This window comes from Lagenorhynchus albirostris, chromosome 20, assembly GCF_949774975.1.
Source record: "Lagenorhynchus albirostris chromosome 20, mLagAlb1.1, whole genome shotgun sequence".
Lineage (NCBI taxonomy): Eukaryota > Metazoa > Chordata > Mammalia > Artiodactyla > Delphinidae > Lagenorhynchus > Lagenorhynchus albirostris.
Genome location: NC_083114.1, coordinates 50,358,976 through 50,383,477, shown reverse-complemented (window position 1 = coordinate 50,383,477; position 24,502 = coordinate 50,358,976). Strand labels below are relative to the sequence as shown.

The 24,502-nt window shown below is 62.6% G+C and overlaps 1 protein-coding gene across 1 annotated transcript in view; it reads right to left on the bottom strand.

The window, feature by feature from the left end:
• The window catches only part of RBFOX3 (RNA binding fox-1 homolog 3), a 210,528-nt gene that overhangs the window by 7,547 nt on the left and 178,479 nt on the right, over nucleotides 1–24,502 (bottom strand). Inside the window, exons 2-8 of the mRNA XM_060132785.1 lie at nucleotides 15,837–16,085; nucleotides 8,462–8,599; nucleotides 6,420–6,473; nucleotides 5,510–5,602; nucleotides 3,854–3,914; nucleotides 537–590; nucleotides 104–236 (exon numbers count right to left, since the gene is read on the bottom strand). Coding sequence (XP_059988768.1) covers nucleotides 104–236; nucleotides 537–590; nucleotides 3,854–3,914; nucleotides 5,510–5,602; nucleotides 6,420–6,473; nucleotides 8,462–8,599; nucleotides 15,837–16,052 — 749 coding nt within the window. The 5' untranslated portion in view covers nucleotides 16,053–16,085. The remainder of the gene's footprint in view (nucleotides 1–103; nucleotides 237–536; nucleotides 591–3,853; nucleotides 3,915–5,509; nucleotides 5,603–6,419; nucleotides 6,474–8,461; nucleotides 8,600–15,836; nucleotides 16,086–24,502) is intronic.

The window sequence follows — 24,502 nt, the reverse complement described above, 5'->3', positions numbered from 1 at the left end:
TGCTGGAAAGGCTGCCTAGCCCCTCTGGCTGCACCACGCCCCCCTCCCCACGCTCCCGGGGCCGTTCTCCAAGCCTCCCTCCCTGTGCGCCCCAGGTACTCACGCTCCGTAAGTCGGGATGGGGGGCGGGGGCGGCGCAGCCCGAAACGTATTGTACACAGCCCGGCCCCGGCCCCGTAGGTGCGCGCCCCTGTAGGCAACAGCTGTGCCGGTTGTGGGGTAGGGGAACCCCGTCACTGCAGGAAAGGGCGTCGGAGAGGAGACAGTGTGAGAGGGAAGGCTAAGGGAAGGAGGGGAGGCAGGAGGGGAGGCAGGAGGGCTGGGGCCTGACCACGGCCGCATGGGGCCACACATCCCGCCTGGCCACGCCCACATGGCCACGCCCCACCACGCCTCGGCCTGGCCACGCCCACCCGAAAACCGTCCCCGCCTAGCCACGCCCCTGGCCACGTCCTCCCACCCAGGACGACTGGCCAATGACCGCCCAATACCCGGCCAGGCCCGCCCCAGCCCCGCGCCGCAGCTCCAGCCTTTACCCGCATAGAATTCGGGTCCATAGACTGCCCCTACCACCGGATTTAGCTTCCAGCCTAGAAGAGAAGCAAAGAAACCCAATCACTGTCTTCCCCATTGTCTCCCCACCTCACACTATGCTTGGGAACCCCAAGGACTCCAGGATGAGCCCCACTGGGACATTCCGAGGCCGTGGCCACTGCAGAGGACGGGCGGGACCCCTCCGTCTGCAGTCAGGGTAGATGGATTAGGCGGGAACACAGTCCCTGGGCCCCTCTTGGGATGCTGCAGCCTCACTGGCTGAGTGCTTTCTGCTCCCTGACAGAGACCCAGTCACTGCTGACGATCCTCCCGGTGTCTTGATTCTTTTCGCATTTCGGCCTTCCCCAGCCTGCCCCAGGCCCTCCCTGTCCTGGGGCACTGGCCCCAGCAGCTTGGGGTCTGCAGTGTCTGCAGGAGAGCACGAGGAGGGAAAGTGGAACGCGTTATTATGCAACGTCTGTAGGCCCCCAGCTGGGATGGGGGCTGCTGGTGGCCTGGGTACGTTAGTGCCTGACGGCCCAATCTCATGGGAGCTGTCTCATGTGGGCACCTGGCTGCCTTCCAGGACGGTCAGAGGCTGCCGTAAAGGAGCTTGGTCTCAGCCACGGCGACCTCCTTCACCTCCTGCCCATCTCTGTCCTGGGTCGGGGCTCCCGAGGGGCTCCCTTTCTCAGTGCTGAGTCCTGCTTTTGCTATCCTCTGTCTGTTTTCCCCCAAAGCAGCCGGTGGGAGGGCTGCCGGGGGAGGAGGTGGGGAAGAGGGGCCTTGGGATTAGGGATAATGAGAAGGACAGCTAGCATCCTCTGACCACTTTACCATATACCACACTGTCCTAGACCCATCCGACGAGGAAGGTGTCACGGCCTCCCATCTTACAGATGAGCAAATGGAGTCTCAGGGAGGCGTGGCAGCCTTGAATCACAGGGCTGGAGAGTGGCAGAGCCAGACCAGCTGTGGGATGCCAGGCCCACGTTCCTGGCCACTCCCTGGCCCCCAGCCTCTCCCGCTCTGCAGGTGGGCAGGCTGGTCATCCTCTCCCACCAGAGACCCAGGCGCACGGGTGAAGGCCTGCTCCCACCTGAGGCTCTGGGGGTAGAAACCAGCCAGTTGAGCCTGTACCAGCTCCAGGTGGTCAGGAAGTGAGGGTGGGGTCAGCTCACGTGACCAGGCCCAGCCCCTGGCCCCTCAGCTTATCAGGGTCTTATCTTTGCAGCACACCCCCAGCCCAGCTCCATGTCTCAAGTCCAGATTCTAACAGCCCCACTGCTGGGCTGGCCGGGAGGTGTCCAGGACAGAGTTTCTGGGGCCTTGTTCCTCCTGGGGGCCCGTTCTCCACACTCTCCATGAGACTGTGGGTCGCCTTCCATCCCTGGTCCACCATCACATGACCAGCACAGATGTTTGCGTCTGAACGTTGCTGCTAGGCCTCTGGAATCTTCTATAAATACCAGGTCAGGAGGGAAGAAACGCTTCATCTTCTGGGATGACCTCCAGTCCCAAGAACTGAGTCTTCTTAGTAGAAATCCACGATGGAGCAGAGTCCTGAGCCCGTGACCCAAGCCCGCCTCCCTTAGGTCCCATCTGGCAGCTCTCCTGCGTGCAGTCAGAGAGGCTGTACTTCTGCTTCGGATGGCCCTGGCCCCTCCCTCTGCCAATTCTGGAGTCCTGGGTGCCTCCACCTGTCGCTCTGGCCCCAATTCACTGTCTGGGACCCCAGATGACAGAGGCAGTCGGAGACCCACCTGGGTGGATCCTTTGTTTCTTCAGCAAATAGTAACACCTGGTCAAACCTTGTGAGTCTATTTCCTGAAGTGGAAATTTCTGCCCCTCTGACCGACTGATGAATTGAGTCCTCTGAAGTGTTAAGCAGAGTGAAGCCTCAGTCAACAGAGCCCATGAGCTGGGCTTCACTGCCACCTGCAGGGAACCCAGGGCTGGCCCACTGCAGCCCTTGTCACTCTTGCCCAGGCCAACTAAGATGTTTAAATGAAACCATGTTTGCCACCGAAGTGGGCAGAGGTTTCTCCCTCTCTCCACTCCCCGTCGCTCAACCGGCCTTGGTTCTGTGCCCATTCCGAGCCAAGGGTGCACTTGTTCAGGGATGGATTCTCTTCCGAATCCCATGTCCCTCCACATCCTCAGGTCTGCCCAGAAAGCAGGGGCGTGTGGCTCTCGGGAGAGGCTGCGCAGCCCCCTGGATCACCCTGGGCCTGTAAAAACGTCTACCGCTTTCCTTCCTGTGCTGAGCACCAGGTCACTGAAATCATACACAGCGTGTGCTCAGGACAGGCGCGAAGCCGGGGAGCCCCCAGATTTTTAGAAAGAATTTGAGCTTTGCTAGTCCTCAAAAAAAGCAGGATGGGAGCGACAAGAATCTCATCTAAATGGGGTCTGGCCAGTGCCCCAGCCCTGCCCCAGGAGGGAAGACTGGGGGGCCCAGCTGGCGAGTCAGGCGGCAGATCTGCCCACTGTCCTGCCCTAGGTTTTCCATGCTGGCCGGTCCCCTGACTCCATGTATATCTGATCAGACCAGGACAAGAGAGTCTGGGGGTGGCTCAGTCCACTCTTCCCTGCTAGTGGGGGTGGGAAGCAAAGCCCATGTCCTGCCAGGAGACTCGTCCCGGTGGAGCAGGGCTGCTGCTCCCTGGCTAGAGGAGCAAAGTCAAAAAGGCCCCAAAGAGTTCCCAGCTACACTCAAACCAGTCCCCGCACCAGTCCTGGCCTGGTGGAGTTAAGTCACCCAGAGGCTGAGAGCCGTCCCTCCACGCCTCCCTGCAGCCAGCATTTAGCATCAGCTGTTTTGTTTCAAAGAAGACTGGCCACATCTGCTTACAGTCGGGTCCAGGTGCACACGGGCACACTGCTCAGCTGACGCACACTATGGCCAGCGGGGCCTCAACCTTTCCGTGTTTCCAAGGCCCAGGGGTGGGCGGTGGGGGGCTGTCCCTCTAACTGTCATCATACTCATTAAATGCTGAGCGCCTCTAGCCTCGACACTTAGAAAATAAGGAACGATCCAGGAAGTGGCCACTCTCCGCCGTACCTGAAGCCTGTCCTCGGCCTCCGGGTACGGCCACGCTCGGGAAAGCACGGGGCTCTCACCAGCTGTGCGGGTGGAGGCGGGTGGCCCCAGCTCTCCTCCTGCTTCGCTGACCCACCCCCTTCTGACCGCGGCAGAGCCGGGACGTGAGGGGGCACTCAGCATCCAGGGAGGCTGGCCTCCAGCAGCCTGGGCTCCTCCTGGGCCCTGTCCCCACTGGTGGCCCCTGCAGCCTCCCTGGGGTCTTGGGCCACTTACCGTTGGTATAGGGGTTGGCAGTCTTCTTGTTGGTCATGACTCGGGCCGTGGCGTTATTGACCTGCCCAGAGAGAGGGAGGGAGAGGCTGAAGGGAACATTAGCCTGTAGGCCACTGGCCGCGTGGTCCTGCTCTGAACTTCTCCTCCGTGGCCGCCTCGGAGGGGGCTGGGGGCTGGGGAGGAGGCCCTGGGACGCCCAGGCGAGGCACAGGACCGCCTCCTCTTCTCGCCTGGCCCCCCACCACGGCCTGCCCTCCCCCCGGGCCTCCTCCCTCCGAATGCTGCCCGCACCTCACCCCCCGGCTGAGATCCTGGGCCATCACTGTTCCCAGCACTGGCTGGTGCCCAGCCTGGCCCAGGCCCCGGGCCCTCAGCTTAAGCATTGCATCCAGTCCCACTGGCTCTTGCCATTCACAGGACTGTTCCCACAAACCGAGCCCAGCCTCTCTCTGGCAACCCAAGGCCACTGGAGCAGCTGGCTGGTGGACTCTCCCCAAAGTGCTCTCAGCGCAGCTAACAGAATGGCCCCCAAGACTTCTCTGCCGTGGGTGGCTGCTGAGGCCCTCCTGGTTGTGGGCACCAGGATGGTCACCCCTCCCCGTGGGGGCAGCATCCCTTTCCCTTGAGGCCAGCAGAGAGCTTTCTGTGGGGGCGGGGGGCACACGTGCCCGTGGTGGTGGGGCAAAGCCAATGGGGGAGGAGCAGGTAGGTACCAAGGGAGTGGGTCCTACTGTGCAGACATCTAAGGCCGTGGTCAGGCTGCCCAGAGCACTGGGCTGGGCTGTAGGGAGGAGGAGAAAGCAGGGCAGGTGTGGAACTCGAGGGAGGGGTCTGGGCCGTACTGCCTCCCCCCGGTCAGTGTGAGCCCCTGGGGCCTGGGGCCGCAGCCTGGGCTGCCGGATGCTGGGCTGGAGCCCGGCTGAGGTTGGTGCCTCTGGCACTCCTTCTGCTTCTGGAAACCCTCCCTCAGGTCCTTCCACCGCTCTTCCAGTGGCTCCGCACTAGCCGTTGAGCCCTCCCTCCCTGGCCACCCTTGCTGCCCGCCCTGCTCGGGAAGCCCAGCTCCCAGACACCAGAGCCTCAGCACTGAGCAGGGCACACGCAGCCGCCCGGGAAGGGGTGGTGGAGGCGGGCGTGTCGGGGGACCCCTCGCCTTCCCTCCCCTCTGCGCCTCTGGGCTGGATTCCTTTCTAGGCTCTGGCTCGTACTGCTGCCCACCCTCTGGGGGATAAAGGCAAGGGGCAAACTGCAGGATGGGGCAGCATGGGGAGGGGGGACGGGGCAGCTGCCGCTCCTTGGTGAGACTAATGACCTGCTCCCAGCCACGGGCAGGCTGGGCTGGTTGAGGTCCTTGGAGCCGCCAAGCCTCAGAGACGAGACTTCTGGGGCTCCTCCCAGTGTCTGGCTGAGCCCCACAGCTGGGGACCTTTTCCAGGAATGAGAGGGAGGGGGCAGGCTGGGGGGCCCTTGGGTGAGCCTGAGGCCTAGACCCAGAAGGCGTGGCGGGTGGTGGGCTCGGCTCCGATCTCAGCTTGGCCCTGCCATGGGGCCCTGGCCTGGCTCTCTGCATGGCAGCAGCGGGGCTGGGTTGGGGGCCCAGGGTGACCGGAGGCGGCTCTCAAGGGCATCCCTGCCGCAGCACACTTATCTGAGCACCTCAATTTTCCGTCCCTCTACGATCGTCCCATTCAGCTTCTCCCGGGCTCGGTCAGCATCTGAGCTAGTTTCAAAAGTTACAAACCCAAAACCCTGTGAGCGGAGAAGGACAGACATGGAGAGAAAGACATAGGATGAGAAAAAGGAAAAAAAAGGAGGCGTGGGGAGTGGGGGGGGGGCAGGGCAATGGGGGGCGGGGAGAGAGAGAGAGAGAGAGAGAGGGGTTGAGTCAGGTGAGTTGAAGGAGAGACTCGGGCAGCCCAGAGGTCTGTCCTGGTGCCACTGGCAGGACGCCTGGGAGACATACGGCCCCGGGGGTGGGGCAGCTGCTGGCCTGGCCTGAGCCTGACCTGAGCTGACCGCCTGGCACTTGAAGGGACAGGCCAGAGCTATAAGAGAGATGCTGACCTGACCAGGGGCCAGGACTGTTGCCCTCACCCCACCTGGGGGGCCAAGGCTGGGCTTCTGGACCGAGTGGGGGCAGCCTCATCCATCGTCATCCCAGGAGCCCCAACCGGGGCGGGGGGGTCTTCCCGTCCAGGAGCGGGCACCCTCCCGCCTGCCCCCTGCAGGCCCTCCACCAAGTCTCCGGGCAGCTCCAGGAAGGCCGGTGGCCCCCGGGGGAGCGGCTCGAAGGCTGGGGACCCAGGCCCAGGGGCCGGGGCTCCAAGTGCAGACAGAGAGGTCCTGGCGACTTAGAGAGAAGGAAGCCTCAGCAGCGGCAGCGACAACACAGACAGCGGGGTGGGGAGGGTGGGGCGGGCGGAGGAGCGGGGAGTACAAGCACCCGTGTCGCTCAGGGGTCCTCAGGCTCGGAGCTCTCCAGGAAGCAAACGCACATTTCACACGTTAGCCTGGCGGGACCTACAGCCGGGCGCTGTAATGGTGGCGGCCTCTGGGCGGCACCCACCTTGGAGCCCCGCTCGTTAAAAATGATCTCCACGTCTAAAATTTTTCCGAATTGCTGCAGAGACAGAGATGGGGGTGGGGGAGACAGGAGAGGGTGTGTTAAGACTGCTGGCCCGGCTGGCCTGCTCCCCAGGGGACCCTTGCCCCCTGTCTGTGTCAGGTCCTCTGCCCCCGGCCCTCTCTCCACCTCCTGCAGGGACATGAAGGTGCTCTTGGGTAGCCTGGCGGCGGGGGGGCATCCCTCCCCACCTTCCCGTGCAGAGAGCTTTTCCCTCCAGGATGCTGGTCCCATCTGCGGTGTTGTCAGCATCCTCTCCTCTCCCTGCTGGGACTTTGACACAAGTTGCTGACAGACAGCCCTAATTCACACACATGGGTTCTGGGTAAGTCCTTCCCAAAAGGTGGGGTGCTGCCAGGGAGAGAAGCCCCTGGAAGAGAGAAAGTGCTAGGGAGGGACCCTGCACTGCCTGCTGCCTGTGCTGTTTGGGGCTGGGCTGTGTGTGGGGCAGGGTGAAGTGACCCCAGGCCCTTCTGCCTGACCAGGACATACCAGTCAGCTGGGCCCAGACGCTCTGGCTGCCCCCTTCCTGCCCCATCGCTGGCCTGGAACTCCCAAGGGGCAGCCTTGTCTCCCTCACTGGCACGTGAGACCAGGAACCTGTGAACCAGGTCCCCTAAAATCCCAGTTGAGGTCCCGAGGGGCCTGTCCTGAGGTCTCCAGTGCATACAATTGATGTAACATTTGGAGGTGGGTGTCACGTGGGCAGGGAGGGACGTGGAACCAGACAGTGAGGTAATGCCAACCCTGACAAGTACTGGAGGGGGAGGATGGTGCTGCTGTGCTGCAGGGGCGAGTGAACTCATGGGCGTCCTGCAGGGACCATGGGTGCCCCTGGGCGGCCTGTAGGGACTGAGTGTGCTGAGGCCCGTGATGTCGGGACTGGAAGGGCGTCCAAGTGAACTGACCTAATAACATCGTAATACCAGCTGCTCCGAGTGGGGGCCCCGGGCTCAGAGAGCTTTGGTGGCTGCCCAGGCCCAGGGCCAAGAGCGGGCAGAATTCTCATCTTCCGATGATTCTAAATCCTGCCTGCACCCTACTGGGTCTAACCCCAAATCCAGTGGGGCCTGGCCCCCAGGAAGAGAAGTGGACATCTGGGCCAAGGGCAGGTGTAGGTGCTGAGTCCATCCCAGGAGGGAGACCTCCTGTTTGCCTGACAGATCCCATCTGGGGTGGTGGATGGCATGAGGCGAGGGCTGGGGTTCAGGGCCCAGAGCCTGCCTGACTTGTGGCAGAAGTGGGGAGTGGGCACAGGGCAGGCAGGGGGAGGAGAGTTTGGGGTGGGAGAGGGAAGAAAGGGAGGGAACACGGGCCAGGCGCATGTGTTCTCTGTGGCCGGGGCTGAACCCTGGCTGCTGCCCCCTCACCTGCCCACGGGGCAGCCCTGGCACCCGGTGGGTGTCAGCACCTGCAGGTGTTCAAATCAAGTGACAGAATAAAGTCACCACGGGACTTAGGGGCCTCCCTGCAGGATCTTACAGTAACCCTACAACTGGCTGAAATCCTACAGAGCAAAGTCTAGGAACAGACAGGGAGAATCCAGGAACGGAACGCGCACTTGCTTCCCATCGTGTGCTCTCCTGTCACCCCACCCCTGGGGCCTGGAGGATGTCCAGAGAGGTTGAGTGCCTGGGCCCCAGGCACTCAGGACAGGCAGGGCTGCTGGATGTGAGGCCAGGAGGCTGGGCTGCCACTCTGGGGGCACAGGGGTCCCTGGAGCCCTCATCAGAAGGAGAGGCCGGCGGAGTGATAACCTGACTGACACTGGCCTGGGCCTGAGGGGCAGGTGGTGGAGGTGGCAGCCACGCAGGTCTCTCCACCCAGAGCCTGCATCCCTCCTCCTCCCTCCTACCCCACAGGCTCGGGTCAGAGCAGGGCTGGACCCAGAGGGCAACGGGAGGCAGGAAACCCAGGGGGCCTCTCTGACACCTGGGCTGTGCGCTGAGAGTGGGAGTGCAGATGGAGGGGCCACACACACTCACCCCGAACATTTGCCGCAGGTCGGGGTCCCTGAACCGGAAGGGGATGTTGGAGACGTGTAGCCGCTTGGGCTGCTGCTTCTCTGTGGGGTCGGAGGGATGGAGCGGCTGGCTGTCCGTCTGTGCCGCGTCGTCTGTCTGCTGTGGGAAGAGGACCCGGGCTGGGAGGTGCCCCCTTCAGCTCCCATCCCACAGCAGGGGACCATCTAAGTGCCAGGTCTTCCCCAGGCCCCTAGGACGTCCCCATCCTGGGACCCGCAGGAGACATGGCACAGCAGCACCTCAGCCTCAGGTCCCACTTCCAGGTCTTTCCCCGGGCTGTGTCTGCAACACCATCGCAGGGCCAGGCCTCCCTGGCCCAGTGCGTCCTCCCACCGTGGCTCGGCCTGTCCACTGAGGTCTGACGTCAGCGGTCCCTTGGCTATCACGGTCTTTGAGGTCATGAGTGCACTGCTTCCCTGACGGCCCGAGTTCTGGGACCATGGGCGCCATTTGGGGTTTCCAGCTCAATGAGAAAGTGGAGAAGTTTCAGAAGCCACCGCGACACACACATCCGTGGCGGTGCTGCCCCACAGGGAGGCCCCCCCGGGGCTGCCTGCCTCTTCTTCTAACCCTGCTCTGGGGCTCTGAATCTTCCAAGGCTCAGGGGTGGCCACGTCCAGTGCTTCAGAGCTGGTCCTCATTGTGGAGCTAAATGTTGGTCAACAGAGGGACTCTGAAAGACTTGGGTCTCAGGGAACAAAGCTGCCACAAAGCAAGGACCCCCCCTCCCACCAGCTCCCCGAGAGGCCAAGGCTGTGAAGAGGCCCCGAGGCGGTGCAGGGCAACAAGCAGGTTGGGCTGGTGGTGTGCATGTGACGTTCCTCCCTGGGGACTTCAACAGGGACGGGCCATCAGCTCACAGCCAGGCTGCCCTTCAGCCTGGTTGGTCCCTGCTGAATCCCCAGAGCCAAAGGCAGGCTGGGCGTGGTGAGTGGGGGAGGACTGACCGAGGGGCCTGGTTGGCTCATCGTGACCCAGGGGCTGGCACCCATGGCCTTCTGCGGGCTGCTCAGCGTTAGTACCCAGGATCAGAGCCGGTGACGGATGGGGTGGGTGGACAGACGCCGGCTCCCTCCCGTGGGGCTCCTCTGCCCCCTCATGCCTCTGCCCCTTGTGGGCATAACGGGCCAAGAAACACCTTTTATTGCTTCTTTCCTTTTCCTGTCTGAAGTCCCGGCTCTCCTCCAGGGTCTTTTGGGATCACCAGCCCAATACACTGCTTGAATTTGAACCTTTGTCTGGGGGTCTGCTTCTGGGACAGGACTCCAGACGACGGACGGCCTGGGGGCCTACAGAGAGTGAAGTGGGGAGGGCAGGGTCTCCTCCCGGGTCTTTTGGGATCACCAGCCCAATACACTGCTTGAATTTGAACCTTTGTCTGGGGGTCTGCTTCTGGGACAGGACTCCAGACGACGGACGGCCTGGGGGCCTACAGAGAGTGAAGTGGGGAGGGCAGGGTCCTCGAGGCCTGGGGTAGACTTTGCACAAATGGAAGTCCCAGTGGCTGTGGTCTCCCACGTGGCTGGAGGAGCAGAGGCAGCTGGCCGGCGGCGGGAGGCTGGGCCGCGGAGACACAGCTGAGAGGAGAGGTGCCGGAGAGCACTTTCCACAGGTCCTCGGGAACTGCCCGTTTGCTTCTGGTGGGTTCTGTCCACCGGAGGAGTGCTGACCAGTACCACAAGCTTCCTGGAGCCAGAACAGTGAGCAGGGCGAGGTCACTGTGACCGAGGCCTTGTGCTGTGGCTGAGGAACGGACCCCGAGGGGCAGAGCCTCACCAAGGCCAGTGGCTGGAGATGTCTCTGGACTCCCGAGTGCCTGCCCTAGATGGCCACCTTCGTCATCCTTTCTGGAAGGAAAGGGCCGCTCCCCCAACTCCTGCACTCAGTGGATGCCATAGGGCAGGGGAGGGGATGTCACCAGCTCCTGGGCACACTTCCAGGGGGTGAGCTGGCAGGGGGCCTGGAGGGCTGCAGGGGTGCGGGAGCATCTTGTTCAAAGGCCCCTTAGCCTCAGCTCTGTGCTCCTGTGTTGAGAGGAAGCACAGGGTATCAGAGCCCATTGGTAGGTTGGAAGCTACCATCGTCTCGTGTGCCTGGGGACACGTGTGACCTGGGGCTCAGCAGGTTGGCCATCCCACGCGTGGCAGGCCCAGTTCTGACGAGCGTGTGTTCTCTGAGCCCAAGTGTGGTCCTGCGCCTGTTCCTGGGGGTTTACCAACAAGTGCCGACCACCCCCGCTCCCAGGAGCCCACCTTTAGCAGGGCAGCGTCTGAGGAGGAACAGCTGGTGGGGTGGGAGTGAGGTAGCAAGTCTCTGAGAATCCTGATCCGGCCTGTACATGCCTTCATTCCTGATGGGCAACATGGGGCAGCTGCCTCTGGGCTTTGCGGGGACACTTGTGGGCTCCTCCCCCCAAGCCCGGGACCTGGAGTTGCCCGAGAGCTCAGCCCCCTCCCCAGCTGTCCTCCTCCCTTGGTCCCACTCTTCCTTGCAGAAAATAAGCTTGTGCGTCACCTTCAGAGGGCCCACCTGTGCCCCCGAATCAAGGCAGAACCCACAGTGCATCTGCTGATTCTTCATAGGTCTGAGCCCCGCCCTCTGGCAGTGGTAAGGGTGGGCCCAGTGCCCCTGTCACCCCCCTCCACCCCGTGCCTCCCACAGACCTGTGCCCTCAGCTGCTTCTGGGTACAGGTGACTAAGTGGACTCACCCCAGACTTGGAAAACTAGTGGGAGAGGGGCATGCAATGCTGACTCTGGGCCAGCAGAGGGCAGCGGTCAGCGCAACCTAGTGGCCAGGGCCACAGGAAAGGCCCAGCTTGCGCTCAGAGGAGATGGGGAGCCCTGGGCGGGGCAGGGGTTGGAGCGGGGACACCACGGGAGGGTGCTGACGAAGCTGGGGCATCTGGGGCTGGGCTGGGCTGTCCTTCTGTCCCACCTTGGGCCCTTCCTAATAGCAGAACTGAGCCCACTGTGTGTCTCCAAGATCCAGGGTCCTCCTGCCTCTGCATCCCACCCCAAAGGCTCTTAGGGGAGCAGCTGAGGGTCAGGTGGGAGAAATGGGGTGATGGGGGCAGGACACAAGTAAGAAAAGAGCCCCCCTTGCCCCCAAGCGCAGCTGCAGACAGAGGCAGATAAATGGGTTCAATGACTGTGAAATTGTAAGATGTGCAGAGAAACCCCAGAGTGCAACAGCACACTGGCTGCCCCAAGGCGAGATGGAGGCCTTCCCACCATTTATCACAGTGGTCCAGGCAGCCTGCACCGCCTTCCAAGGGACTTTACTTCCTTTTTTTTTTTTGCGGTACGCGGGCCTCTCACTGCTGTGGCCTCTCCCGTTGCGGAGCACAGGCTCCGGACGCGCAGGCTCAGCAGCCATGGCTCACGGGCCCAGCCGCTCCGCAGCATGTGGGATCTTCCCGGACCGGGGCACGAACCCGTGTTCCCTGCATCGGCAGGCGGACTCTCAACCACTGCGCCACCAGGGAAGCCCTTCCTTTTTCTTTTTTGAAGCAATCTTTGCCTTTGATTCTCAAATGCAGGGAAAAGAGAAACAGCGGCAGCAACTCGCCCTTCCCTCCCACAACTGCTCTCGGCCGCTTCGCTTCCGTGTCTTCCCCATCTCTGTGTCACCTTAGTCGTCATGGGTCCCCCTCCACCTTTCAAGGCAGCAGCCAGCCCATCTTGGTGGGACAGCATATGTCCCACCCTCGCACCCTCCGAGGAGCCTGCAGCTCTATTCACCTGGGCCTCCCCAAGCCCAGCACAGGGAGAGGCCAAGAGGGCCTTGGGCAGGGTTCGTTAGGTCTGGCAGGGCCACAGGCAGCAGGCCAGGACCTGGTGGCCGTCACGGCTTGCTGATGCTGCACGGGAGACTCCTGGAAATGCCCTTTCTCTATGGCCCCATCTCTCCTCATCTTTGGTCCTCCAAGACCTCCTGGGCACTCGTGCAGTGACTGTCAGCTGCCTGCCAGACATGGCTCGCCCCTGGTGGGCGGTGAGCCAGCCTTGGAGGAGGCATTCTCCGCCTGTGTCCTCATGCCGTTCACTCATGAAGTCTTCTTCTGAACCTTGAGTGGAGCTGTGTGTCCGCTTTGGACCCCGTGAATGATGCCACGCTCCAGGCTCTCTGCTGGCCGCTGCGCTTGCTGCATTGGTGCTGATGGTGCCGTCTGCTCGCACCACGCCTGCGTGGAGGCGGCACGCGGCTGAGTCTCACCCTGCAGTGCTGCACTCCCACCACGGTCCACCCCTTTTACTTTTCTTAAGCCCCGAGAGCCAAGAGCACAGGGGACCAAAGGCCGCTGCTCCGGGTGGAGTTTCTGCTGCTGCAGCGCTTGCTGGTGGGGGAGGAGAGACAGCCATGGGGCAGGCCGTGTGAGGCCCATGGTGCAAAGGCGAGGTGGCCCCAGAGGAAGATTTGGGAGAAGGGGAGGAGTTTCTGAGAGGAGGTCCCTCTGGCTGTCCCACGATGGAGGGTGGACAAGTGGGTGGGGAGGACACCTGCAGGGGACCCGCATGACCTTGAATGAATGAGTACTCCAGGGAGGTGGTCCCCAACTCGCACCCCTGGGGGGCCCTGCAGGGTAGTGAGGTGGGCCCGCTCCATCAGCAGCCCCAATCACCCAGCTCCCCCTGCTGCCTTTTGACAAAAGAACGTAGATGACACCGTGATGACAAACGGAATCCAGACAGGAGACGGCAGGTCTGGACAAAAGCTGGAGCCCGCACCGCCTGCTGCCCCGCACCTCCTGCTTCTAACGTCAGGCTGCCTGGGGAAGGCCAAGAGGAGAGTCAGAGCAGTGACGGAGGCCTGACACAGGAGGGACATAAGACAGCTGAGAAGCAGGGTTGCGAGTGCCAGGAGTTACTCTAGTGGAAGTGGCTCCTGGAATCTTAGAGCGGGATGGCCGGCGGCCACCCTCCCCAGCTGCTCCCAAGGTGGGAAGCCCCTGCTTGAAGAAACACTCCCAGTCAGAGCACTCACGCCAAAATCTTTGCCGGGCAGCTCTGGGTGTCTTCGAGGTCACCTACTAATCCAGTAACTTTCACCCGTGGGGCCTCCGTCTCCGGATCCCGATGGAAGAGCAGCAGACTCTGACCGCCTTGCAGTACCTGAAGAGCCTCAGGTAAAGAAAGGAAAGTCGAGGCTGCCCGTTCACGGGCTCAGTGGCTCTCTGGCCCAGGCACTTTCCCGGGGAGGCGCTCAGCTGAGCAGGGAGACGCTCATGTCTTAGTTGGCTTCTCTCCGAGACTCCTGGGTCCTCTCCGGGGCCGTGGATTCTCACAGGCACGGAGGTCAACACTGGCCCCCTTCCACTTTATGTCCCTGATTGGTGGGCAGCAACGGCTCCCGCGGGGCAGGGCCGGTCATTTTTCCCGTGTGTCCCCAGTGCTGGCTCAGCACCTGGCACGAGCAGGTCCCCGCAAGTGTCTGCCAAAGGAGGACGACTTTCTTTTTTTTTAATTAATTAATTAATTAATTAATTTTTGGCTGTGTTGGGTCTTCGTTGCTGTGCGCTGGTTTTCTCTAGTTGCGGCGAGCGGGGGCTACTCTTTGTTGCGGTGTGAGGGCTTCTCATTGCGGTGGCTTCTCTTGTTGTGGAGCACGGGCTCTAGGCACACGGCCTTCCGTAGTTGTGGCACGTGGGCTCAGTAGTTGTGGTTCGCAGGCTCTAGAGCGCAGGCTCAGTAGTTGTGGCGCACAAGCTTAGTTGCTCCGCGGCATGTGGGATCCTCCCGGACCAGGGCTCAAACCCGTATGCCCTGCGTTGGCAGGCAGATTCTTAACCACTGCGCCACCAGGGAAGCCCCGAAGGGAGACGACTTTGAATTTGGCGTGGTGAGGCTGTGTCAGGGGGTCCAGGAGGCCTCTGTTTGTGCTGTCGAGGCGTTGGAGGGTGTTAGCTGTCGGTCTCGGCACCCTCTGTGTCAGCTGCAAGGCTGACCCTCTTGTCTCCCAGGCTTGCTTCCAGGGCAAACCTCTGGGGGTCAGTATTTGTTCACAAGGAGGTTGTGAGAGGTTTTTCCAGATACACCCCGTCTGCTGTTGTCCATCAGAAAGAGACCGGTTGGCCGGCCGTGACCTGTTCACAGGGAGCCCCTCTGGCTCCCGTGCTCACCTCTCTTTTCCGAGGTGGAAAAGCTAAACCAGGGAACTATGGTTTGCCTCCCCATTCTAAGGCCCGTGGGCGCTGCCCTTCTCATCCGTGGAACCCTGGGGGTGTCTATGGCAGACACCCTCTACCAGGGACACTGGGATAATGGAAAAGCCTGGTGGCTTTGGTGCTGACTCAGGCTGGGAGGTGCTTCGGGCAGGCAGGAAGGGCACCGGCTGGGGTCTGGTCCAGCCCAGGGGGCAGCTTGGGGGGGGGCTGTGTCTCCCCAGAGCCTGGATGCTGCTGCTTGCACAGGGAGGGTAGGTGATATCTGGATCCAGGGGAACACCGTGGGAGCCAGGTTGGGTGAGAGGGGGGCACCCATCAGATGGGTGGTGTCACTCCCGGTCAGCACAGGCGTGCTGGCCTCCTGCCAGGCCCCGCTAGCCGGCAATGGGACAGATCAGCAGGGCCAACTGGACGAGCGCAAAGCCCCAGAGCTCGGCGGGGCGTGGGCGCCCGGAGAATGCAGCGGAGGAGGTCAGGGAGGGGATGCGGCAGCCTGGTCTCCAGAGGGGCTACCTTCACAGGGCGCCCACCCCGGTTGGCCAGGGGCGGCGGCCACTCCTGGACGTGACCCTGGCTATCAGGAAATCTCTGAGAAGTGCCCGGCTCAGCACTTTCTCCTTGGGGCTGCATTACAACCACATAATTGAAGCTATCTGATTGGAGGGCAGCCAAGCAGGTAGATTACAAGTGATTAGCAATGATAGGAGTGCCTGCAACCTGAGACAGCCCTGAGGGGCCCTGGGCCTCTCCTTGCTGCCGCCTGCCCCCTCCCCGCCCCCCCGCCGTCCCCTGCTTGCCCCCGTGATGCCGCTGGGCCGGGCAAGCCCAGGCCACTGGCCTCGCCCATTTCTCTCACTTCCCATTAACAGGTCACTGACCACTGAGGACACGCTCCATCTCCCAGATGAGGTGAGAGTTGGCCTGAAGTTGCCGCTCGGGGAGACCGGGGTTGGGGGGGTAGCTAGAGGCGGTGGGCCTGGCTGCCCCTCCGTGGCACCTGCCCACCAGAAAGATCCTTGGGGTCGGATGGCGATGAGCTTGGAGGCTAGGCGCTCCTTCCTGGGGGCGGGGACCCCTGCTATGGGGCTGCTTCTCCGTACACAGGCCCCCAGGCCCCTTCCCCACCGGCACTCCCCCTGAGGTTCTGAAGTTGGGGGGCCCTTACCGGTACTGTCTGGGCCCCTGCCATGGGCTGTGTGCTGGTCTCACCGCCGGGCTGCTCCGGGTGGGTCTGTGCTGGTGTATACAGGGTCATGCCGTGCTCTGGGGGGACCGGGGTCTGGCCTGAGTAGTCCGGCGTGGGGTGCGGTGGCGGCGGGGCGTACTCGGCGGGGATGCCGTTCTGTGGCGGAGGGGGGTACTGGGCCGGGGGGTAGGGCTGGGCCATCGCTTCAGGCGGAGCCGTGGCGTCCTGATTGCCCTGGGGAAGGAGAGAGCAAGGCTGGTTAGACCTCCGTGTGGCCTGGACACTGCCCCCTTTCACTGCCCCCTCTCCAGAAGGCTCTGTGGTCTCCAACTGTACTTTCAGCAGCATTTTCCATGCCCCCTAGGAGGGGGGCTCCCCCAGCGTGGGGCACCAGCTCAGAGCCGGGCTGCAGGGCGAATTCTGGGCAGCCACGTCTGGGGTGAGACACCTCTGTGTTTGAGGCCACTTGTGCGAACTCGTCAGGCCTGAGTACACTGAAGATTTTTTTTGTTTTTAATCCACCTAATTAAAAAAAATTAAATATTTTGAGATAACTGTAGACACAACAGTTGTAAGAAATATCTCAGCATGATCCCGTGTACCCTCTACCAGTGTTCCCCAGTGGTGACATCTTGTGAAACCTTCCCCACCAGGAGAGTGACATGGGTCCAGTCAAGATACAAAACGTCCCAGCAGCACCAGAAGCCCTCCTGTGGCCCTTGATAGCCACACCCTCTCCCTCCTGCCTTAGAAAGGCTTTTAAGCCTTGGTTTTCTCATCAGTAAAGCAGGAGTGACGAAAACGATTCACAGCCTGCAGGGAAGAGGATTGGAGTTGATTGTGCAGACATGGAGCCTGGTACAGCTCGGCCGCACGGTGGCCACCGGGTGAGGTGCTATCGGGGGGCAAGTAGGGTCCCCGCCTCTGTCTTGAGGATCCTGGAGATGCCCCAAAGATCCCTCCCACCCTCTCGAAGGCCTGCTGCCCCAGGAGGGAAAGTGCTCCCTCGACGCTGATCCCAGCCATGCGGGGGCTCTTAGAAGCCCTGACCCTTAGCAGGGCCCGGAAACAGCCCAGGGCAGCGGTTCTCCAAATGGGGTGCCAGGACCGGCAGCAACAGCACCACCTGGAAGCAGGTAGCAAGGCAGACTCTTGGCCCCGCCCCAGACCTCCTGCACTCTGGGGGCTTGTGAGAACCACTGACGTCAGGCATAGAGAGCAGCCCTGGTAGCAGGTCCCTCAGCCCCAGAGAAGCCACTGGGGTCCTTCGTGGTGCCAGGGGAGGTAGGGGTGGAGCAGGGTTCCGGCTGTCCCTTGCTGTGGACACACACTGGGGAGCAGAGGAGGTGGCCCCTGGCCTTCTGAGGGTGTCTCCAGGGAAGAGGGTTCCTCACCACCTGGAAGGACAGGGGCCACCTCTCACTGGAGTAGCCTCCCAGCGTGGAAGGACCCTTGCACACACAGGGACGGCTGACCCTTGTGACTGCTTTCCCGATGCCCTGGGACCTCACGTGTGCTCCCGCGCTCCCCCATCAACCTCTGCGTGTTTTTTTTTTTTTTTTTTTTTTGCGGTACATGGGCCTCTCACTGTTGCGGCCTCTCCCGTCGCGGCGCACAGGCTCCGGACGCGCAGGCTCAGCGGCCGTGGCTCACGGGCCCAGCCGCTCCGCGGCATGTGGGATCTTCCCGGACCAGGGCACGAACCCGTGTCCCCTGCATCGGCAGGCGGACTCTCAACCACTGCGCCACCAGGGAAGCCCTCCTCTGCGTGTTCTGACCTCAGTTTTAGCGTCTGTCTCCTTGTCCATCTCCCCCGCGAGACAGATGCTTCTTCCAGTGAGCGGGCTGGCTTGCTCGACGCTGCGCCTTCAATTGGTGACAATTTATTCACCCGAAACTGTTTAGTGGGCAGCTGGGGGTGCCAGGCCTGTGGCTCCGGTGGGGACCCGGGTGGGCAGCCCCTGCCCTGGTGGCGTCTGCTATCCATTGGGGAGTAAATCCAACTACCCAGATGTTGAATCAGTTGTTAGGGTGGGGGGTGGCCTGAGCGCCATGGAGACTGAGCGCAAGGCCTGGTGTTCTGCCTTCAGGCTGGAGCCCTGCCCCTCCACTGTCTGCCTGCTCACCTCCCTTCTAGCCGGAGGCCTGAGGCCCCCACCTCTCTGCCTTCAGGCTGGAGCCCTGCCCCTCCACTGTCTGCCTGCTCACCTCCCTTCTAGCCGGAGGCCTGAGGCCCCCACCTCTCTGCCTGGGGCCCAGCCCTGCCCCTCCACTGTCTGCCTGCTCACCTCCCTTCTAGCCGGAGGCCTGAGGCCCCCACCTCTCTGCCTGGGGCCCAGCCCTGCCCCTCCACTGTCTGCCTGCTCACCTCCCTTCTAGCCGGAGGCCTGAGGCCCCCACCTCTCTGCCTGGGGCCCAGCCCTGCCCCTCCACTGTCTGCCTGCTCACCTCCCTTCTAGCCGGAGGCCTGAGGCCCCCACCTCTCTGCCTGGGGCCCAGCCCTGCCCCTCCACTGTCTGCCTGCTCACCTCCCTTCTAGCCGGAGGCCTGAGGCCCCCACCTCTCTGCCTGGGGCCCAGCCCTGCCCCTCCACTGTCTGCCTGCTCACCTCCCTTCTAGCCGGAGGCCTGAGGCCCCCACCTCTCTGCCTGGGGCCCAGCCCTGCCCCTCCACTGTCTGCCTGCTCACCTCCCTTCTAGCCGGAGGCCTGAGGCCCCCACCTCTCTGCCTTCAGGCTGGAGCCCTGCCCCTCCACTGTCTGCCTGCTCACCTCCCTTCTAGCCGGAGGCCTGAGGCCCCCACCTCTCTGCCTGGGGCCCAGCCCTGCCCCTCCACTGTCTGCCTGCTCACCTCCCTTCTAGCCGGAGGCCTGAGGCCCCCACCTCTCTGCCTGGGGCCCAGCCCTGCCCCTCCACTGTCTGCCTGCTCACCTCCCTTCTAGCCGGAGGCCTGAGGCCCCCACCTCTCTGCCTGGGGCCCAGCCCTGCCCCTCCACTGTCTGCCTGCTCACCTCCCTTCTAGCCGGAGGCCTGAGGCCCCCACCTCTCTGCCTTCAGGCTGGAGCCCTGCCCCTCCACTGTCTGCCTGCTCACCTCCCTTCTAGCCGGAGGCCTGAGGCCCCCACCTCTCTGCCTGGGGCCCAGCCCTGCCCCTCCACTGTCTGCCTGCTCACCTCCCTTCTAGCCGGAGGCCTGAGGCCCCCACCTCTCTGCCTGGGGCCCAGCCCTGCCCCTCCACTGTCTGCCTGCTCACCTCCCTTCTAGCCGGAGGCCTGAGGCCCCCACCTCTCTGCCTGGGGCCCAGCCCTGCCCCTCCACTGTCTGCCTGCTCACCTCCCTTCTAGCCGGAGGCCTGAGGCCCCCACCTCTCTGCCTGGGGCCCAGCCCTGCCCCTCCACTGTCTGCCTGCTCACCTCCCTTCTAGCCGGAGGCCTGAGGCCCCCACCTCTCTGCCTGGGGCCCAGCCCTGCCCCTCCACTGTCTGCCTGCTCACCTCCCTTCTAGCCGGAGGCCTGAGGCCCCCACCTCTCTGCCTGGGGCCCAGCCCTGCCCCTCCACTGTCTGCCTGCTCACCTCCCTTCTAGCCGGAGGCCTGAGGCCCCCACCTCTCTGCCTGGGGCCCAGCCCTGCCCCTCCACTGTCTGCCTGCTCACCTCCCTTCTAGCCGGAGGCCTGAGGCCCCCACCTCTCTGCCTGGGGCCCAGCCCTGCCCCTCCACTGTCTGCCTGCTCACCTCCCTTCTAGCCGGAGGCCTGAGGCCCCCACCTCTCTGCCTGGGGCCCAGCCCTGCCCCTCCACTGTCTGCCTGCTCACCTCCCTTCTAGCCGGAGGCCTGAGGCCCCCACCTCTCTGCCTGGGGCCCAGCCCTGCCCCTCCACTGTCTGCCTGCTCACCTCCCTTCTAGCCGGAGGCCTGAGGCCCCCACCTCTCTGCCTGGGGCCCAGCCCTGCCCCTCCACTGTCTGCCTGCTCACCTCCCTTCTAGCCGGAGGCCTGAGGCCCCCACCTCTCTGCCTGGGGCCCAGCCCTGCCCCTCCACTGTCTGCCTGCTCACCTCCCTTCTAGCCGGAGGCCTGAGGCCCCCACCTCTCTGCCTGGGGCCCAGCCCTGCCCCTCCACTGTCTGCCTGCTCACCTCCCTTCTAGCCGGAGGCCTGAGGCCCCCACCTCTCTGCCTGGGGCCCAGCCCTGCCCCTCCACTGTCTGCCTGCTCACCTCCCTTCTAGCCGGAGGCCTGAGGCCCCCACCTCTCTGCCTGGGGCCCAGCCCTGCCCCTCCACTGTCTGCCTGCTCACCTCCCTTCTAGCCGGAGGCCTGAGGCCCCCACCTCTCTGCCTGGGGCCCAGCCCTGCCCCTCCACTGTCTGCCTGCTCACCTCCCTTCTAGCCGGAGGCCTGAGGCCCCCACCTCTCTGCCTGGGGCCCAGCCCTGCCCCTCCACTGTCTGCCTGCTCACCTCCCTTCTAGCCGGAGGCCTGAGGCCCCCACCTCTCTGCCTGGGGCCCAGCCCTGCCCTGCTCCCCAGGCCCCAGTGCCAGCCTTCACTGCCTCGCAGCTGACACCCCTCGCGCCTGGGGTGACCCGACGCCTGATGAGAAGTCCCGTCCTCTACGTCCTCCTTGGTGAAGCCCCCAGGTCCCTCCCCTCTCTCTGCAGAAACTGGGGCAGAGATCACGCCCCTTACGAGTGGAGGGAAACACGCGTGTACACACGTGCACACACTCACAAGGGCCCGTTCCTTGCTGGAAGGTCCCGCCTCATTGATCCCAAGTAGCCGAAAAGCCCCATTACCCAGTCGGCCAACGTGCTGGCAACGTCCCCGGCTCCCGGCCCGAGGGAGAAGGAAGGGGTGGGCTCAGGATGAGGGAGGAGGGGGCCAGCAAGGCGGGAGGGAGGCTGGCAGAGGTCGAGCAGCCAGGCTCCAGGACGGCGAGGGCAAGGGGCCGAGGGGAGTGGGGGGCGGAGAGCCAGGCGAGGAGTGTGGACAGGCCAGGGTGAGGGAGAGGGTGCTGTCAGCAGCCTCCGGATATCAATTAACTGATAAATATTTGATTAGAACCTTCACTAACTTACATCTTCCCAGGGCCCCCTCTTCCCCACCTCCTCCAAGGCTCCAGGAAAGGGGGGCTCCTCTCCCGTCTGCTTCCTTACCACCCCACCCATAGCTCTCCCCAGTGCACTCTTCCCCGGGTCCCGTGCTGGCAGAGGGGCAGCCGCTGATCACTCCCACTGCGTGGTTCCTGGGCAGGAGCCCGGAGCCCAGACTGTCAGGGGAAGCTTCGACCCAGTGGGAATGCTGGGAGGTGTGTTTGGAGTCCTGAGTGCCAGGGTCTGGAGGGGTCTGGGGTGGGCAGGAAGCAGCTATGGGACGGGGACATCGAGGGACATCTGCAACATAATAAAGTCAGCACATCTGAGCACTTGGTGCTCCCTGCTCTGCGGACGTGAACTCATCGAACTCCCTCCAACCTACAAGGTAGACGCCACCTCCCCATTTCACAGCTAATAAAGCTGAGGTACGGGACGAAGTGACTTGCCAGTAGCCACCGGCTCCCAAACCTGGCCCTCTGCTCCTCGTGCGGGGGGCAGGGGGGACTGGAGGGAGGTGAGATTCCACAGCCTAGTGACAGTCTAGATGCGCAAAAGCACAGGGAGGGCTCCAATCCCCCATCTTGGCCACCGAGTGGCCCCAGGTCACCGTTTATCCTCTCTGCAGTGGTCATCTCTGGCGTGATTCGGTGGGTCCTGGGCAATTCTCGACACCCCCGCCCTGGGTGTCCTCCACGCCCACGCATGGTGGCTGTCGTCCATGAGTGGCCTTCACCCTGGCTGCACACGCATGGCTGGACCCCATCAAAGGGCAGCCCAACTTTACGACCAAACTTTCCCATGAGGTTCTGAAGTGTAGCCTGGGCTGAGAGCCGCCAGACCAGGCTAGGATGGAAAAGCAGTGAGTAATCAGGTTCATCCTGAGAGGCTGTCTAGCTGCCTGGCACACAGAGGGTTGCAACAGTGTTTGTCACTTTCCTTTTCTTCCTTCTTCCCTGGTCTGTTGGGCCCACAATGAGGGAGGGGTTGAGCTTGGCGGCATGAGCTGAGCAGAGTCCCCCTGCCAGGCCATGGGGCTCATCTCAGATAGCCTCATGGTTTCAGATGATCTCAGAGCAGCTTGTGAACTTGTTTGGCTCCCCGGGGGTTCATGAATTCCCAGAGAATGGGGGCCACTCACTCACCCTCCATCCCCACATCCCTGTACCTCCATCCCCACAGCCCTGTACTCAGCACAACACTGCTGTACTCGGAAGAGTTTCAGTGCACACTGGATGGGTGGATGGATGGAATGATGGATGGGCAGAGGGGTGGATGGGTGGATAGATGGATGGATAAAAAGATGGGTGGAAAGACAGATGGAGAGTGAATTGATGAAAGGTGAATGGATGAGTCGATGGACAGACGGGTTAAAGCTTAAAGACTATGGTCGGGTCACGTATCCCCACTCCCTCTGCAAATCTGTTCCTCTCTCCTGTCATCACATTGGCCTGGCAAACCAGTAAGATCACCTCTGCCCACTCCACTCCGTGGCCCACAACTGGAGAAAAGCACCAAATCACCCTGATTTCCTTAGATCACTTCCCTCTGCCGGCCACTGCCCCTCACTCTCAATGGCCATTTCACTCTCCCTCCTCAACCCTCCAACTGTGCTCCACTAGCCTCACCCTCAGTGATGACCATGCTGCTTATTTCCCGCGGCAAATGGAAGACAACGTCCATGCTCCCCTGCTCACCTCCCTGCCTGTGGTCCTACCCTCGGCCTTCCCTCCCGTCCCCGCTCCTGTCTGTGACCAGTCGCTTCAGTGCACACTGCTGTCCAGTCCTTGTCACCCGCATGTGCTCACAGCTCTGGCAAGTTGTCTACTCTCTGCCATGATAGGAAAAGAAAACCCTCCTCGACCACACGGCTCTGTCAGCTACAAAGCCCGTGCACTGCTTCCCTACAGAGCCAAGTCTCTTGAATGAGCTGCCTAGACCTGCAGCTGCAACTCCTTTCTTCCCGTTCCCTCGTAATCCCACCCCAAGCCGGTTCTCCCTGGCACCATCCCCTGAAACTACCTTGGGCAAGGTTCCCACCTCTGCCACCTGACAACCTAATGGTCAGCTCGCGGTACTTATCCAGCCTGACCCCTCGGCTGCGCTGAATGCGCCGACTCCTAGTCTCTCTCCAGACGCGCTCTCTTTTCTTGGTCCTTACTCACCACTCTCTTTATTGCCCTGGAGGAGTTTCTGGCCCAGCGGGAACTGACCGCTCTAAGCCGACAGTGATGGTGGCTGGAAGGCAGTAAGTTCTAGAGAGATCAAAGTTTTTTCATCTGGCAAAGGGGAACTGAGGGCAACGGACACAGAGGGTGGACCGATTCAGGAGGAAGGAAGATGTCGGGGGAGGCTGTGTGGCTGGCCATGAGGGTGAGGCTAGGGCTCTGTCCTCTGGCTTCCGGAGCAGGGGAGTGAGTCTGGGGTATTTATTCCCCTGCTCTCTCCCTGGGAGGCCGTCTCTGTCCTAGACCAAGGGGGACCTAGACCCCCCTCTCGAGGGGCTGCTCCTGGATCCCCCCTCCTTCTCAGTCTCAGTTGCTGCTTCCTCCTCTGACCGTTAGGCCTGGGGTGGTAACAGGTCTGTCACTACCAGCTCTGCACTGTTCCTGGTGGTGACCCTCTGCCCATCCTCCAGACACCTCTGCAGAGAATCTCCTTGTAAATAAACTCATGTTATCCTAGAGCCAGTGAGCCACCTGCTCCCTGTTGGATCCTGATGACACGGCGACGTGGGATGGGAGCGCTTGTCCAGCCCAAGGGACGGGTAGGGAGGGGCTCTGACCAGGGAGGGCCTGGCCAGCCTCTCAGGGAGGCCCTGTGGCTAACGGCCTTGTCTCTGCTCCTGCATCCGGGGTGGGACTGCCTTTGGTACCAGACCCTGAGCACAGACTCAATGCGTCCATTTCTAGGTGGCCCTGGGCACAGCCCAACCTCTTAGTCTGTGGGAAGGGAACAGTGACTCGTCTGCCTAAAGGCAGGGGCTGGGCGGGAGGACCTTCTATCTTCAAGATCTAGAGCTAAGACCCTCCCCAGTGTTTCTGCCCACATCACTCACTCGCCCAATGGAAATTCCTACACTCAGGCCTCGGCCAGTGAGCTCCCATCTTTCGGGGTGAGGGTCCGTTGTGTGTGTGGTGTGCTGGGCGGGATGCTCAGGGAGCAGGGTGCTGGGGGGAAGGGAAGAGCGGAAGTGGCAGCAGACAGACAGTCCCAGCCCCTCGCTGTGCAGTCCCCTGGGGACCCCTCTGCTCACAGCCCCGCCACGACAATTAGGCTAATTGCTTCCCAGACTCCTCACCCGAGGAGGGAGGGCACCGTAAGCCCCTGGTCCACAGGCCAGGCTGCAGAGGGAAGGGAGGCTGGCGGCAAAGGCTGGGCTCCAAGCCGTTTCTCCACCACCTCTGGGCAAAGCTGGCCTCTAGACGGGGCGAAGGAGGGGAGCGCAGCACGACCACCAGTCCCGAGGGCCAAGCTGTTAGGTGTGTGACCTGCCTGTTTTGCTCTGGACAAGGCTCACCTGCCCTGAGAGGGGAGCAGACCTCCACCCTCACAGCCACGCCCCCC